Genomic DNA, 13301 nt, shown 5'->3' with positions numbered 1-13301 from the left:
ACTTGAAACTTTGTCAACTTGAAACTTTGTCTGCTGAAAGCATCAAATAGAAACAAGATATTGACGAGCCCAGTGATCATCCATTACTCAATAAACTAAAGGAACACCTCCATAACTCTGCTACTCAATAGGTTATGATCCTAACAGGTCATAATCCATAATCACCAACAAGCTTGTAATCCTAACAGATAATCATCCTTATCCCAATTAGTTATGATCCTAACAGGTCATAATCCATTATCCCAATTGTTTTAAATGAGCTTTTTTTCTTTTCCAAAGTAAAAGTGCTTAGAGTGCCCAAGCACTTGGTAACTTTTAAGAGCAATTTGATGTCTTAATCTCATTGGATCTAGAAGCCTGCCCACTGGCTGTGCTTCTTCTTTCAAAGACTGTCCTATGAGAGGAGCAAAGGAAAATCGAGTTTGTCCATACCTTTTCGTAAGCCGAAGGGGCACCAAAATGCATAGTTCTTGTCACATCAGTGGTACCGTCCCTTCCAAATGAAACAAAACAAAACATATTTACAAAAGAGAAGATGAAAGCATCAATAAAGGGGAGAAATCTGTTTAAGTTATATTTATATTAAAGCAGGCTCATGGGAAAATACACCTATTTCTTCATATAGACAAAGAGCATACAAAATGAGACTCTGAAAGTTTTGGAACTGTTTTATTCCTGTATTAACAGATTGGCTTTGGACATGAAAATGTGATAAGATTATCCAGTCCTTTACCCCGTCCTCAACAACTGACAAAATATTGCATCTGCAGGAATTTGAAGTACTGCACTTGCAATTTAAAGTGCAGTAATATCCAAGAGGCAGCTGATTCTGTGTTGATTTAAGATTAGTTTCTGATGGTTTTATATTCACAGCATTTATACCATTTTTAATAAATGATCTGATCTTCTTGAAACCATGTGTGCTCTTGACACATAACTTTTGTAAATTAATCATAATTGCTGATGACCAGTACAGAATAGTTAAAATAAAATTAAATAAAAATCTACACAGAGAAGGCAGAGTAGCATGAAAAAACAAGTTAGGAAGGTAGCCATGACCTTCCACACATGGCATCAATCAATGCCTAAATTGCACATAGCTGAAATATCAGTAAGATTCTGAGAGTCGTAGTCCACAAAGCATGTTTCCCACACTGATAAACACAAATGTATCTTGTTTTTCCACCCTTAGCCTTTCCTACAGGCATCAGTGGAACCAAGGGCTCTCTTGAACAACATTCCAAAGAAGACAGATTAGACTCTGGCCACAAATTGGAATACAACTATGTTCTTTGTAAAACTATTGTACTTGTTTGGAAGTTTATCATTCTCCAAACTACACTCCAAACCTACTGAAGGCTTGCATACTCATGCAAAATCAAAAGGTCTCCAAGAGTGACAATAAGCAACATTGGAAGCAGCACTTTAGAGGAAATGAACTCTGCTGTAGCAGAACTCTTCTGTGTCCCTTTGGATTTTCTGGCACTGAGGTCTCTTGGCTCCTTCTGCTCTTTGCTTGTGGAACATTCCAATCTGGATAACCATCTGCATTCTGTTTTGGCACAGGCCAAGCTGTTTGGAAAGTTTAGGTGAAAAAGATTTGGATTCATCGCAAGATACTTTGCTAAATGACCTTCAGCTCCCTGCTAGCTTTTCTCTCTGTGTGTAAGACTCAAGACAGAAGCACTCTATATAGTAGGCATGGGCAAACTTTGGCCCTACAAAGTTTGCCCATGTTTCAACTCCCACAATTCCTACAGCTGGTAGACTCACAGATGCAGGCAAATCGTCAGGAGAGAATGCTTCTAGAACATGGCTATACAGCCCGATAAACCTACAACAACCCAGTGATTCCGGCCATGAAAGCCTACCACAATACATTGAAGCATAAAACACCTGGAAGACCAAAGTTTGCCCATGTCTGTTATATATTCATGTATATGTTTAGAACTTAAATATTAAGCCAAAAAACCTATGCAGACTTATGTACTGGTCAATGTGTGCTCAGTACCTTAACTCTTATTTTAAAAAAGAATACTCCTTTTCTCTGAGAGCAAAAGCTTAATTCAAGCCTAGATACATAGTGCTCAGAAGCATTTTTAGAGAATAAGAACAGCAAGAGTTAGTTATTCTAGTTCGCCAGATAATTCAGCCCCTTGTTCACCAGATAAGACTCCGCTCTCTGCACTTCTTCCAATTCCCCGGCCCTATGTTGCACTGTTTTGCACTATCCCATGTCCAGTCCTTTTTATAGCCTGATCATGCCCATCTTAGTATTTCTGGTTATTCGTATTTGTTGTGCATTGTTTGAGCGAGTCTTAATGTTGTTGTTTCATACCCTTATATTTACTTAATTGTATTTTTATCTGTTACGTTTTGCTATTTTTTATTTTAATTATTTTTTTTAATTGATTGTTTTGCTTTGATGTTTTATGGACATTTTGTCCCATGTGTAAACCTCCCCAAGTCCCTTCCAGGAGATGGAGGTGGGGTACAAAAATAAAGTTGTTATTGTTGTTGATACTCTCCTTATGTCGTATGAACAAAAAATGGGGAAACATAGATGCAGGCGAAACGTCAGGAGAAATGCCTCTAGAACATGGCTCTATAGCCCGAAAAAACCCACAAGAACCTAATGGGGAAAAAAATTCTATCAATTCAGAATTTACAAAACCTAATGCAGCAATGTGGATTCTGCTATTATCTATATGCAGGACAAGTGTAGAATTCAGCATTCGAAAAATGACAGTAGTGACCCTGATTTGAAAGCACATAGGGAATGCATTGTGAAATTTCCAAAGGCAGAGAATAGGCAAGTATTCATCCCTCCTGGCCTTCAGAAAAAAATTGTAATTTGCACCATAATGGACATTAACTGGAATGGTGTTGCGGCAGATGACATTGTGACTTTGTTTTATTGTTTTAATTAATGTTATATGTATTGGTCTTAATGATTGTTTTGTATTTGATTGTGATTGATTGATTCTTGTAATTGTGATGTATCGGTCCTGTACCATTACTAATATAAGCCGTCCTGAGTCCCCCTTCATGGGTAGAGAAGAGATGGGCTGAAAAAGCCATAAATAAATAAATAAATAAATAAATAAATAGGATTTCCACTGATCCATGGTGCTTTTGGGTAACTTCTACCACCATGTCAAGCAAACAAGAATATTATCTAGATTTTTTTCCAGGGTGACTATCAAGAGAGAAAATGTTAGGAAACTGAGTAAGAAGGAGTTTGAATCCAAAAAGGAAATCCTCCACATCTGCAAGAAGAAGTTCAGGTAGCAGTGTGCAAAGTTAAAATACCACATAGGTATGTCTTCTCAGATATAAGTCTTACTAAACGCAATGGGAATTACCCAGGAAAGTGTGTTTAGGATTACAGTCTAGGATCTGTAATTCTGTGACATTGGCTTCTTGGCCAAGGAAACCTCTTCCAGCTCTAAAGACCCCAAAATGTTTGTTCAGATATCCAAGTTAGTGGCATGTTGCATCTGTAATAGAAATCCTACAAGTCCCCTGAAAATTAATAACACAATCCACTTGAATGTTCTCTACTACAAGCTGCATCAATATTAATGGATTTGGGGAAAAGCAACAGAATCTCATCAGCAAAATATGCACAAAATCGTTCCTATAGGGTCCAGACATTCTGCCCTAGCACATGACATTGAAAGCAGTCAAATTAAGGCTGCAGCTTCAGCCCATTCAAACCCACTGTCCTCAGAGTCCGGAAAAATATCACGGATGGCTAACTCATTATACTCAAGTGGCTGCTTCTCACTGTGACACGGAGGGAGCCGATCATTAGGCTGTCTGGGAAGAAGGATCTCATTGTACAAGCCTTATCAAAGAGCATTCACACAGCTCCCGCTGAAAGGGCCCATTACAAGCGCTGGGAAACGAAAATGCCAACTCTCTCTAGAAGCAATTCCCTTCAGAGGGCAGACCAGGTCTGCTACATTCCTTGCTCAACAAAATGTTTTTTCACTCTCTAGTGGAGCATATATTGGCTGCAAGACTGTGCTACAGCCCTGAAAGTCCCAAGTTTGAATCTTGACCCTGCAATTAACTCCCTGGGTACCTCAAGTGAGTTGTTCTTTAAGCTGCAATTCTCTGCCCCATCTCAAAGAGAGAAAGGACATAGTACTACTGAAGGTACTTGATGACATTTTTGTAATTAATACAGCTCGGTAATTATCTTATCTTACAGTTAATTCACAAGTGCTCAGATTGGTTGAAGATGCTACATAAGTGTTAAATTTTATTTCATACAAGCCGATCTAAGTCAATCTTGCACTTCCAGATTTGTTGGACTATAACCCCCATAATTTCTAGTCAGCATAGCCATTAGAGAACTGGCATCAAAGGGTTCTGGAGAGCACTGAAACTGGGAAAATTGGATCAAAGATTATCCTTTTAAAAATGCAGCTATGGGATTTTGCACTAAGCCCTGCTAAAGCTACTCTAGTAATAAAGAGTTTAGTGAATGTACACTCTGTGTACAGTTGCGGTAGTTGAATCCTTTAATTACAATGCTTCTTTCCTGAAGAATCCTGATGTTTGCTAAATAGTTAAAATTCTCTCTTGTTGTTTATTCATGTTGCCGCCTCTGACTCTTCGTGACCTCATAGAGCAGTCCATGCCAGAGCTCCCTGTCAGCATCACCACCCCCAGCTCCTTCAAAGTCGAGTCAATCATTTCAAGGATAACATCCATTTATTTATTTATTTATTTATTTATTTGGGGTTCTTTTACCCCGCCCTTCTCACCCCGAAGGGGACTCAGAGCAGCCTTACAGAAGCAAAGGCACCCTTCGATGCCTGCATCATAAAACAATCATACATAAACTTACATCATATCATAATATAATTCACAAAGTGCATGCATTAATTATCATAAAATCAATAAAAACAAATACAAACAAACAAACAAATCCATCCATCTTGCCCTTGGTTGGCCCCTCTTCCTTTTTCCTTCCATTTTCCCCAGCTTGTCTTCTCTAAGCTTTCCTGTCTTCTCATTATGTGGCCAAATTACTTCCTCTTTGCCTCTAATATCCTTCCCTCCAGTGAGCAGCCAGGCTTTATTTCCTGGAGTATGGACTGATTTGATCTTTTTGCAGTCCAAAGCACTCTCAGAATTTTCCTCCAACACCACAGTTCAAAAGTGTCTGTCTTCCTTTACTCAGCTTTCCTTGTGGTCCAGCTCTCGTATCCATAGGTTACTACGGGAAATACCATTGCTTTAACTATATGGATCTTTGTTGCCAGTATGATGTACTCTTAGCTATTTTATCGAGATTGGTCATTTTCTCCTCCCAAGAAGTAAACGTCTTCTAATTTCCTGGCTGCAGTCTGTCTACTACATATATACAATTCTGTCTACTATATATAATTCAGGATTCTACTGCACACAGCCAAAAAAGTTAAATTGGTTAAGCTGTTGTGTACTGTGGACAGCTTGTCAAAGCTGGGAACAGATGACAATTTTTTAAAAAACCACATAAAACTAGTTAAAAACAGGAATTGAAATGGAGAAATTCTACATAAATCATCCATAGCAATTAGAAAAAGATAAGGGGTGAGGAGAAGGAACACCTGCATTCTTTTGAAGTATATGGGATTGTTGCAGATTTCAATGGAAGAAGATCCCAGCTACCCAGTGCCAGTACGACAGATGAATCTGTTATTGTGAACTTCATTCTACTATACTAAATTAGCAAACGAATGATACAAATAATGATGTCACTCAGCTGCTTTACCTTTTATGGACTGTTGACATATTTTACCACAGCTTGTTTGCTGAGGTTATACAGTACAGAAAGAAACAGGGCACTGTTGCTGACTTGGTATCATCAGAATACATCTCCATGCTTGGAAAAATAATTCTTTTTTGGACATGGGGGACTACAACTCCCAGAATTTTTCCAGCCAATCCAATGCTGCTAGTATATTGTTTTAGCTCATCCTTGGTCAACTTAGCACCTCCCAATTAGTTGGGCTGGAAGTGGAAGAAAGGACTGAGAGATTCAGAGAGATGTAATAATAATAATAATAATAATAATAATAACAACAACAACAACAACTTTGTTTTCTCCCACAATGGTGACCCAAAGTGGCTTTCAGCATGTTAAAATACAGTAAAAAGTCAAACAGTCAACATATAAAAATTAAATAATATAACAGTCAAGCAAAACAGAAATAGACTATTAAAAACGATATACATTATACATTATTGTACTGTCTTGTCATGTCATATTGCACTTAGCTCTGTCCAGTGAAGTTTGAACCTTATTTATTTATTTATTTATTTACAGTATTTATATTCTGCCCTTCTCACCCTGAAGGGGACTCAGGGCAGAACATAGAACACATATACAGCAAACATTCAATGCTGGTATATACTGACAGGATAGACACAATACAGATAGAGGTATATAGGCTTTTCCCATCATTTGGCATCTTGAAGGTTGTGCTCAATTCCTGCCACGGGGAAGTGCAGTCAATCTGTGCCAAAGAGCCCTGTTCACAGAGTTCCTCCTTTTGATCAAACACCAGCATTTTTTTTAAATATTTCCTTATGGTGCCATTAAAACACCTCCCTGCTAAGTGGTACCTATTTATCTACTCACAGCTGTTTTCAATCTGCTAGGCGGGCAGTGAGTTGGGCTGAAAGTTGGGTGCTCATCTCCAACCCGGGCTTTGAACAGCCAACCTTTTGATTGCAGCTGGTAGTTAACCTGCTGTGCTAAAGCCCGGCTCATCTTATCTCATCAGCATATGATTTCTTTGCTGAAGGCTTGTCTGAATAGAAAAGCTTCCAGCTGTTGTTTAAAGGATGAATGGGAGGGTGCCACTTTAATCTCCCTGGGGATTAAAGTGCCGCAGAGAAAGTCCACTCTCTCGTCACTATGAACCATACTTGGGATGGTGGTGGAAGCGAGAGTAGGGCCTCTCCTGATGAACTTAGGATTAGGGCAGGTTGGTATGAAGAGATGCAGTCAGATAAGTAAGTTGGACCTGAACTGTTTAGATTTATGTAATCCAAAACAGTAACTTCCTGCACTCACTGCTAAGCTCCTGTAAAAAAAATCCACTAATCTCCTAAACTAATCATTTGCCCAGTTTTTAGTGTTTTGAGTCCAACAATACTACCAAGAAATCAAAATGGTACTGAATGTGAAATAAGGGAGAAGTGACTCCTCTGTCTTTGCCATTAAACACTGCTATGAATCAAAAATTTCCCCATTTTTCTCTAGAAGAAATAAAAGGCAAACTACATTTTTGTCTCTACCTAGAATAAAAGCAAGGTTGAACTGAGTAAATTTGCCCACTTACTTGTACTGAGCACCAGAATCTAGGAGATAGATCTCATTCATGGATAAAGTCCTATTAGTCTCAGGTGTAGGCCTATAAAACAAAAAAAAATGTCTCAACATCTGGATCACTTTTTCAGGTGTAGCTACACATTTCTTCTTAAATTATATAATACATTTTACTTTAAAGATATCTAATCCCATATTAGATCAGTACAGAGTACCTGAAAGCGTCTTCAGACAACACTCTTACTGTTTTAAAGTTCTTGAGCCTTTATATGGCACCCCTTAGATGGAGAATGAAAACACACTTTAAATGCACAGGGACTAATTTCTACATCGGTATACTCATGTTTGACTTGCATGCATGCATTGGTTTGCCAGGAATTAAGTTCTTGAGGTTTGCAGACAAGGTATGGTTTGATGTAGGCATACAAACCTGATATTAGACATGTCTGGTTCTTTCAATCATACACAAGAAAAAGAAGAATGGTCAAATAGTATGTGCACAGCTAGATACAGGTCTTTCCAGAGATTTTTTTTTCTTGCCTGGGGGAAAGTGTAATCCTGTGATCCACAGGAAAACCCTCAACAATTCAACAAAATCTATAAATATGAAATCAGCTTCCTGGACACAGGCATCCTGCTTCTTTAATATTTCACCATCATTTTAAGAATGCATGATTGACATAGTTTTCAGAGCACCATACTGAAACATGTGCTCTCAGCTAGGTTCAATGATTCAGAGCCAGCAGCTAAGTGCAGAGACTTGATTATCCTTACTTGTAGTGAATGATGGCACCATTTGGGCCCGTACTTGAAATGGTAGCAAAGCTCAGATCGACAAAGTCCTCTTGCTGGCTGAAAAAGAGAGGTTTCATGAACAAGACAACATAGGTTGCTCAAAAGAGACATAATCGTCTTACAATCATCTCCTGAACTGAACTTTTGCCTGCTCACTCTCTTCTCTTGGGTCTAGGATGCCGATCTCTCTGCTGAACTTACTAACAAGAAGGCACTTGTTAGTAAGAACATAGGATGAAGTCAAAGAAGGCCAACTTCTGTAAAAGGAGGGTACAGCATATCTGATGTGACTAATGTGCTGCTTTTGTGATCTGTCCAATTGAGTCATTAGTGCTTGGACTTTCTTGCTTTGATCTTGTCAGACAAATGGTACAGAATCAATCAAGTTTGTGGACCAATGCAATGATTTCTAGAAAACAGAGTTTAACCTACCTCAACAGTGACCTATATACAGCGCCTAATCTATCTAACATAGATTTGTTAGTGTGCTGAAATATTTGAAGTTTGCATACTTTCATAATAAAAATAATAATAAACTGTAAGTTGCCTAGGGGAAGCCCAGATGTTTTACCATCCTGTGGGAGGCTCTTCTCACGTCCCCATATGAGACACTGGAGCTGACAGATGGGAGCTCACCCAAACTGGCGACCTTTCGGTCAGCAGTCCTGCCAGGTTCTCAGTGGTTCTCAACCTGTGGGTCCCCGGGTGTTTTGACCTACAACTCCCACAAATCCCAGCCAATTTACCAGCTGTTAGGATTTCTGGGAGTTGAAGGGCAAAACATCTGGGGACCCACAGATTGTGAATCACTGGTTTAACCTATTGCATCACCGGGGGCTCCATCATATTTATTTAATGGTATTATATTTATTTTATACCCTGCTTTCTCTCTCCCACAGGAGACTCAAAGTGGCTTACATAAAAACATCAGCATACAATTTAAAATATACAAATGTAGAAATATTAAAACAGCATTGAACAGCATTGTTATTAATAACAATTCAGATTAAATCCATTAAAACATAGAAAACCAGTACTGTGCAAAACAAAAGATTATCTAGCCAAGTCAAGCAATCATCTATCAGAAGCAGGGAAGGGTTTGCACAGAGTGGACCATGGATACATTAAGATACAGCTGAACATAACAATCAAGAACATGGTCTCCTTGTTCCCAAACCTTGTCCAAGGCAAGATAGCAATAAGGAAAGGTAAATAGGACAAATGATGGAGATGTCTCTTCTCTCCTCTAAATTGAATGGCTTCAGAGACACAATCCTCCTTTCTGTTTTTCCATAAACTTTCATATAGGCTTGCCGAAACACGTAACAACTACAAGGACCAACACTCTTTGCTTTTTCCTTACCTACGGAATTCTTCTGCTTTATCCGCTGCTCTAATTTCAGAAATATTTCCTTTAGGAACCTAAGAGACAAAGTAGGGAAAGAAAGAAAAAATATATTGGATTGTATTTTTATTCAGTTCTACTTTATGGCTCTAATCCTAGCCTTTTCCTTTCAAGCCACCTCTGCTGTGCTATCCCAACATATTGATATCAGGGCCACTGATTTGCATACATCTTGACATCTGCAATGACAAAACAATCTTCTCTCTGGATGATTTCATAATGTTTTTGACTAAGAAGAAGTGTTCTTGCTAATCAGTGAGAAAATCATGCAAAATTCCAAGGTCATGGCTGGAACCGATGAACACCTGCTGATCAAGATGTACATCATTAAGCATTCCTTGTCTCTAGCAATACTATCCCTCTCTTGCAAATAAATAAAAAGAAAGAAATAGAGAATGGTGGTAATGAGCCTAAGTAATTGCAATGGGGAGCAGAACACAATGCTGAAGCTTTAGGGGAATTGCTAAATTAAATTTAATTACTTCTGCAATTCAAGTTTGTTTATTTACAGTATTTATATTCTGCCCTTCTCACACCGAAGGGGAGTCAGAGCAGATCACAGAACACATATATGGCAAACATTCAATGCTGTTATACACTGACAAGAAAGACAACTGTACATAGATAGAGGTATATATAGGCTTTCCCATCTTCAGCATTTTGAAGGCTGTGTTCAGTTCCGGCCACAGGGGGTGCTGTCACTTCTTTTCCGTACCGAAGAACTATGTTTGTAAACTTCCTCTTCAATCGAATCGCCAGCATTTTTCTAACATTTCCTTATGGGTGCCTTAAATGCCTCCCGCATTAAGTTGTACCTATTTATCTATTCACATTGCTGTTTTTGAAACTGCTGGATAGGCAGAACGTGGAAAGGTCAGGAGCTCACCCTGACCCAGGCTTTGAACAGTCAACCTTTGAGTTGGCAAGATTTACTGCAGCTGGTAAAACTTGCCAACTCAACTATTTAACTTGCTGTGCTAAAGCCCGTCTCCTTTTCAATTGTTTTCCTTTCACCTTTATTGAAGGAAGTAGTTTGGAACAGGGGTTTTTTCACACTGCCCAAAGGGAGCTGAAACGGTAAGGCAGCAAGGTAGATGGGGAGCTGATCACCCAGCCTTACCATATTTGCAATCAAACCTTTTTCCTAAGGAGAAAAGGATGCAGGAAGATGACCTTTTCCCTGCCTTCATGTTATGAATTTCTCTCATCTGATGCAAAGTCAACCACAGGTTATACAATGTTACTTGTCCATTATTATAGTTGCATTTGCAGGGACCTCAAAACCTGGATGTTCTAGTGTGCGTTTGATAATAGTTAGGCCTCTGTCTATGAATGTCCAGCCCAAACTGACCATTACAGTGAACTCAGCACTTTGACCTAGCCCAACTCCTGCAATCTGCTTTTTGCATAAGCCCATGCACAGCACTCTCCAATTCTGAACTTGCCCACCTTAACCCTGGTTCTGGGGATTTGTTTTGTTTCATTTTAATGGTTGTTTTATATTCTGCTGTTTTTAATTGTTTTAATCAGATTGTTATATCTGTATTATATTTTAAATATGTTTTTACTTTGTAAATTTTGTTGTGTTGAGCTTGGTCCCACTTGTAAGCCCTCCGCCCCCCCGCCCCCCCCCCCCCGAGTCCCTTCGGGGAGATGCTAGAGGATATAAAATTATTATTATTATTATTATTATGTTGTTGTTGTTGTTGTTGTTGTTGTTTTATCAGTGAAAAGAGCCACTGTGGTTCTGTAGGTCTGATCTTAACTTGAATTTGTATGGAAGTCAAAACAGGTACTTTTTTTTAAGTAACTCCAACCAAAAAACTTTTTCAAAAAAATGGATATCATAGGAAAGTTTGTTTTGCTATCTGTTCAGAAAATTTTGCCTCACTTTCTGTTTTTATAAAAAATATTTTTTAAAAAAATTGGGTTGTTGTGGAAGGATTGATAATGCTTCAATGGAGTCAGCTTTTTCCCACAATAACTCATACAGGAGTGAGTTTCCTTCCCTAGGAGTAGATTTCCTCTCACTTCCTGTTGTCTCAACACATTTGTAAGTAGAAAGTCTGTACTAGAAATATTCTGGGTACTACATCAACATTGGGTCAAATGAAAGTTTAGAAATGAGACTAACCCAAGTGAATCTTGAGTACCACCTTCTTTCTCATCTTGTGCAGCTTTTCCTTTCATCTTCACTTAGTAGTGGTTTAGTATCATATATCTGCATCAGAAACTCTAGTTAATCCTGGTTATGTTTTACTGAAACAATGCTGTTTAATACATGAATTTTTGGAGTTGGCGGTTTCAGTAAATTTGTCAGGTTATGGATACAACACTGAACTGTGGTTTGTTGAAAATGGAAGTGAATGGTTCTGATTCCCTCTTCCTAGCCAAGACAGAAAGAGAAATAGGACAGTTTGAGCGTATCAACCAATCAGTGTTCTGTCTGAATGAGGCCAGTGAGAACTTTAGCATGAAAAATGAAAAACAGAATAAAAGTTAGTGTTGCCCAGATAATGCTTCACTAATGATCTCTCTACAGTGTTCTGCAGCTCTCCTTCCTCCATACAACTGATGTTGTATGTTTTAAGGCACCATGGAGGTGCGATTGTAAGCCGCCTTGAATCCCCCTCGGGATAGAGAAAGGCGGGATAAAAAATAAGATAAATAAATATACTGAACAATAGTTATATTTTCCTTCATTTACACCTGACAATTGAAAACTTCTCAAAAAGGATTATTTCATCTTCAAAAAAAATCTGAATGGCACCTAAAGCTTTCCCTTGACATCCACTCCAAAACACAATTTTAAAACAAATATCACCAAGGCCAACTGGTACAAAGATCGGCAACCAGATTACAAACTAGAGCTCCTTACAGGGAGCAGACAACTCCCCTATTATGGCAGTTCCACTGGCTGAAGATATGCTTCCAGACTAGATACAAAGTGCTGGTCATCACCTTTAAAGCCCTAAATAGTTCAGTCCCAGGCTATTTGACAAATCACATCTCCTTTTATAAACCAACTCAGACATTGCTGCCAGCGGAGGAGGCCCTGCTCTCGGTCGCACTCCTGTCCCACTTACAGCTGGTTGGAACGAGAGAGCCTCCTCCGTGATCTCCCTCCACCTCTAGAACTCTCTCCCCAAAGAGATAGAAATGGTCCCCTCCTCTCTTTCAAAAAACTATTAAAGATTCGCCTTTGCTCTCTTTGCATATGGAGATGATTATGTTCAGCCAATACACCACAGTCTGAAAATTGTTTTATACTTTGGCTTGGTTGGCCTTGGTGATTATAATTAATTTTAACATTATTCTAAATGTGAATTCTTTGTGAATTCAGGTTCATGTTTGTGTATTAGATATAATTTAATTTTATTTCAGGTTGTTTGTTTTGTTTAACTTGATTTTACATGTCGGTTCAACTTGATATATGTGAGTCTAATGTGGTATATGTCGGTTTACTTTGAGTTCTGGGTGGTCTGTTGATGTGTTTGTAGTTCTTATTGTATTAGGCATTGAATGTTTGACTTTTGTGGTTGGAACCCACCCTGAGTCCCCTTGGGGAGATAGGACTGAATATAAATAAAGTTATTTATTTATTTATTTAAATATTCATAGCTTATATTTATCTATGTTTTTACTATATGGTAACCCAACTTTTTCTTTTTATAAAATCCTGAAGTCTTACCTCCTTCTCCAGCCAATTAAATAGCTCACAAAGAGCAACAGCATCCTTGATCTGTAATTAAAATCAGAACAGAATAA

The 13301-nt window shown here is 38.5% G+C and overlaps 1 protein-coding gene across 2 annotated transcripts in view; it reads right to left on the bottom strand.

The window, feature by feature from the left end:
• The window catches only part of XPNPEP1 (X-prolyl aminopeptidase 1), a 56671-nt gene that overhangs the window by 11934 nt on the left and 31436 nt on the right, over positions 1 to 13301 (bottom strand). For both annotated transcript variants that reach the window (XM_067465846.1, XM_060768379.2), the window contains 5 exons: positions 13225 to 13275; positions 9492 to 9550; positions 8108 to 8185; positions 7347 to 7418; positions 433 to 493 (listed from right to left, as the gene is read on the bottom strand). In XM_067465846.1, the coding sequence (XP_067321947.1) occupies positions 433 to 493; positions 7347 to 7418; positions 8108 to 8185; positions 9492 to 9550; positions 13225 to 13275 (321 nt within the window). The remainder of the gene's footprint in view (positions 1 to 432; positions 494 to 7346; positions 7419 to 8107; positions 8186 to 9491; positions 9551 to 13224; positions 13276 to 13301) is intronic.

The sequence above is a fragment of the Anolis sagrei genome, chromosome 3 (genome assembly GCF_037176765.1).
Source record: "Anolis sagrei isolate rAnoSag1 chromosome 3, rAnoSag1.mat, whole genome shotgun sequence".
Classification (NCBI taxonomy): Eukaryota; Metazoa; Chordata; class Lepidosauria; order Squamata; family Dactyloidae; genus Anolis; species Anolis sagrei.
Note: the sequence above shows the minus strand (reverse complement) of the source record. Positions and strands in the feature narration are given on the sequence as shown.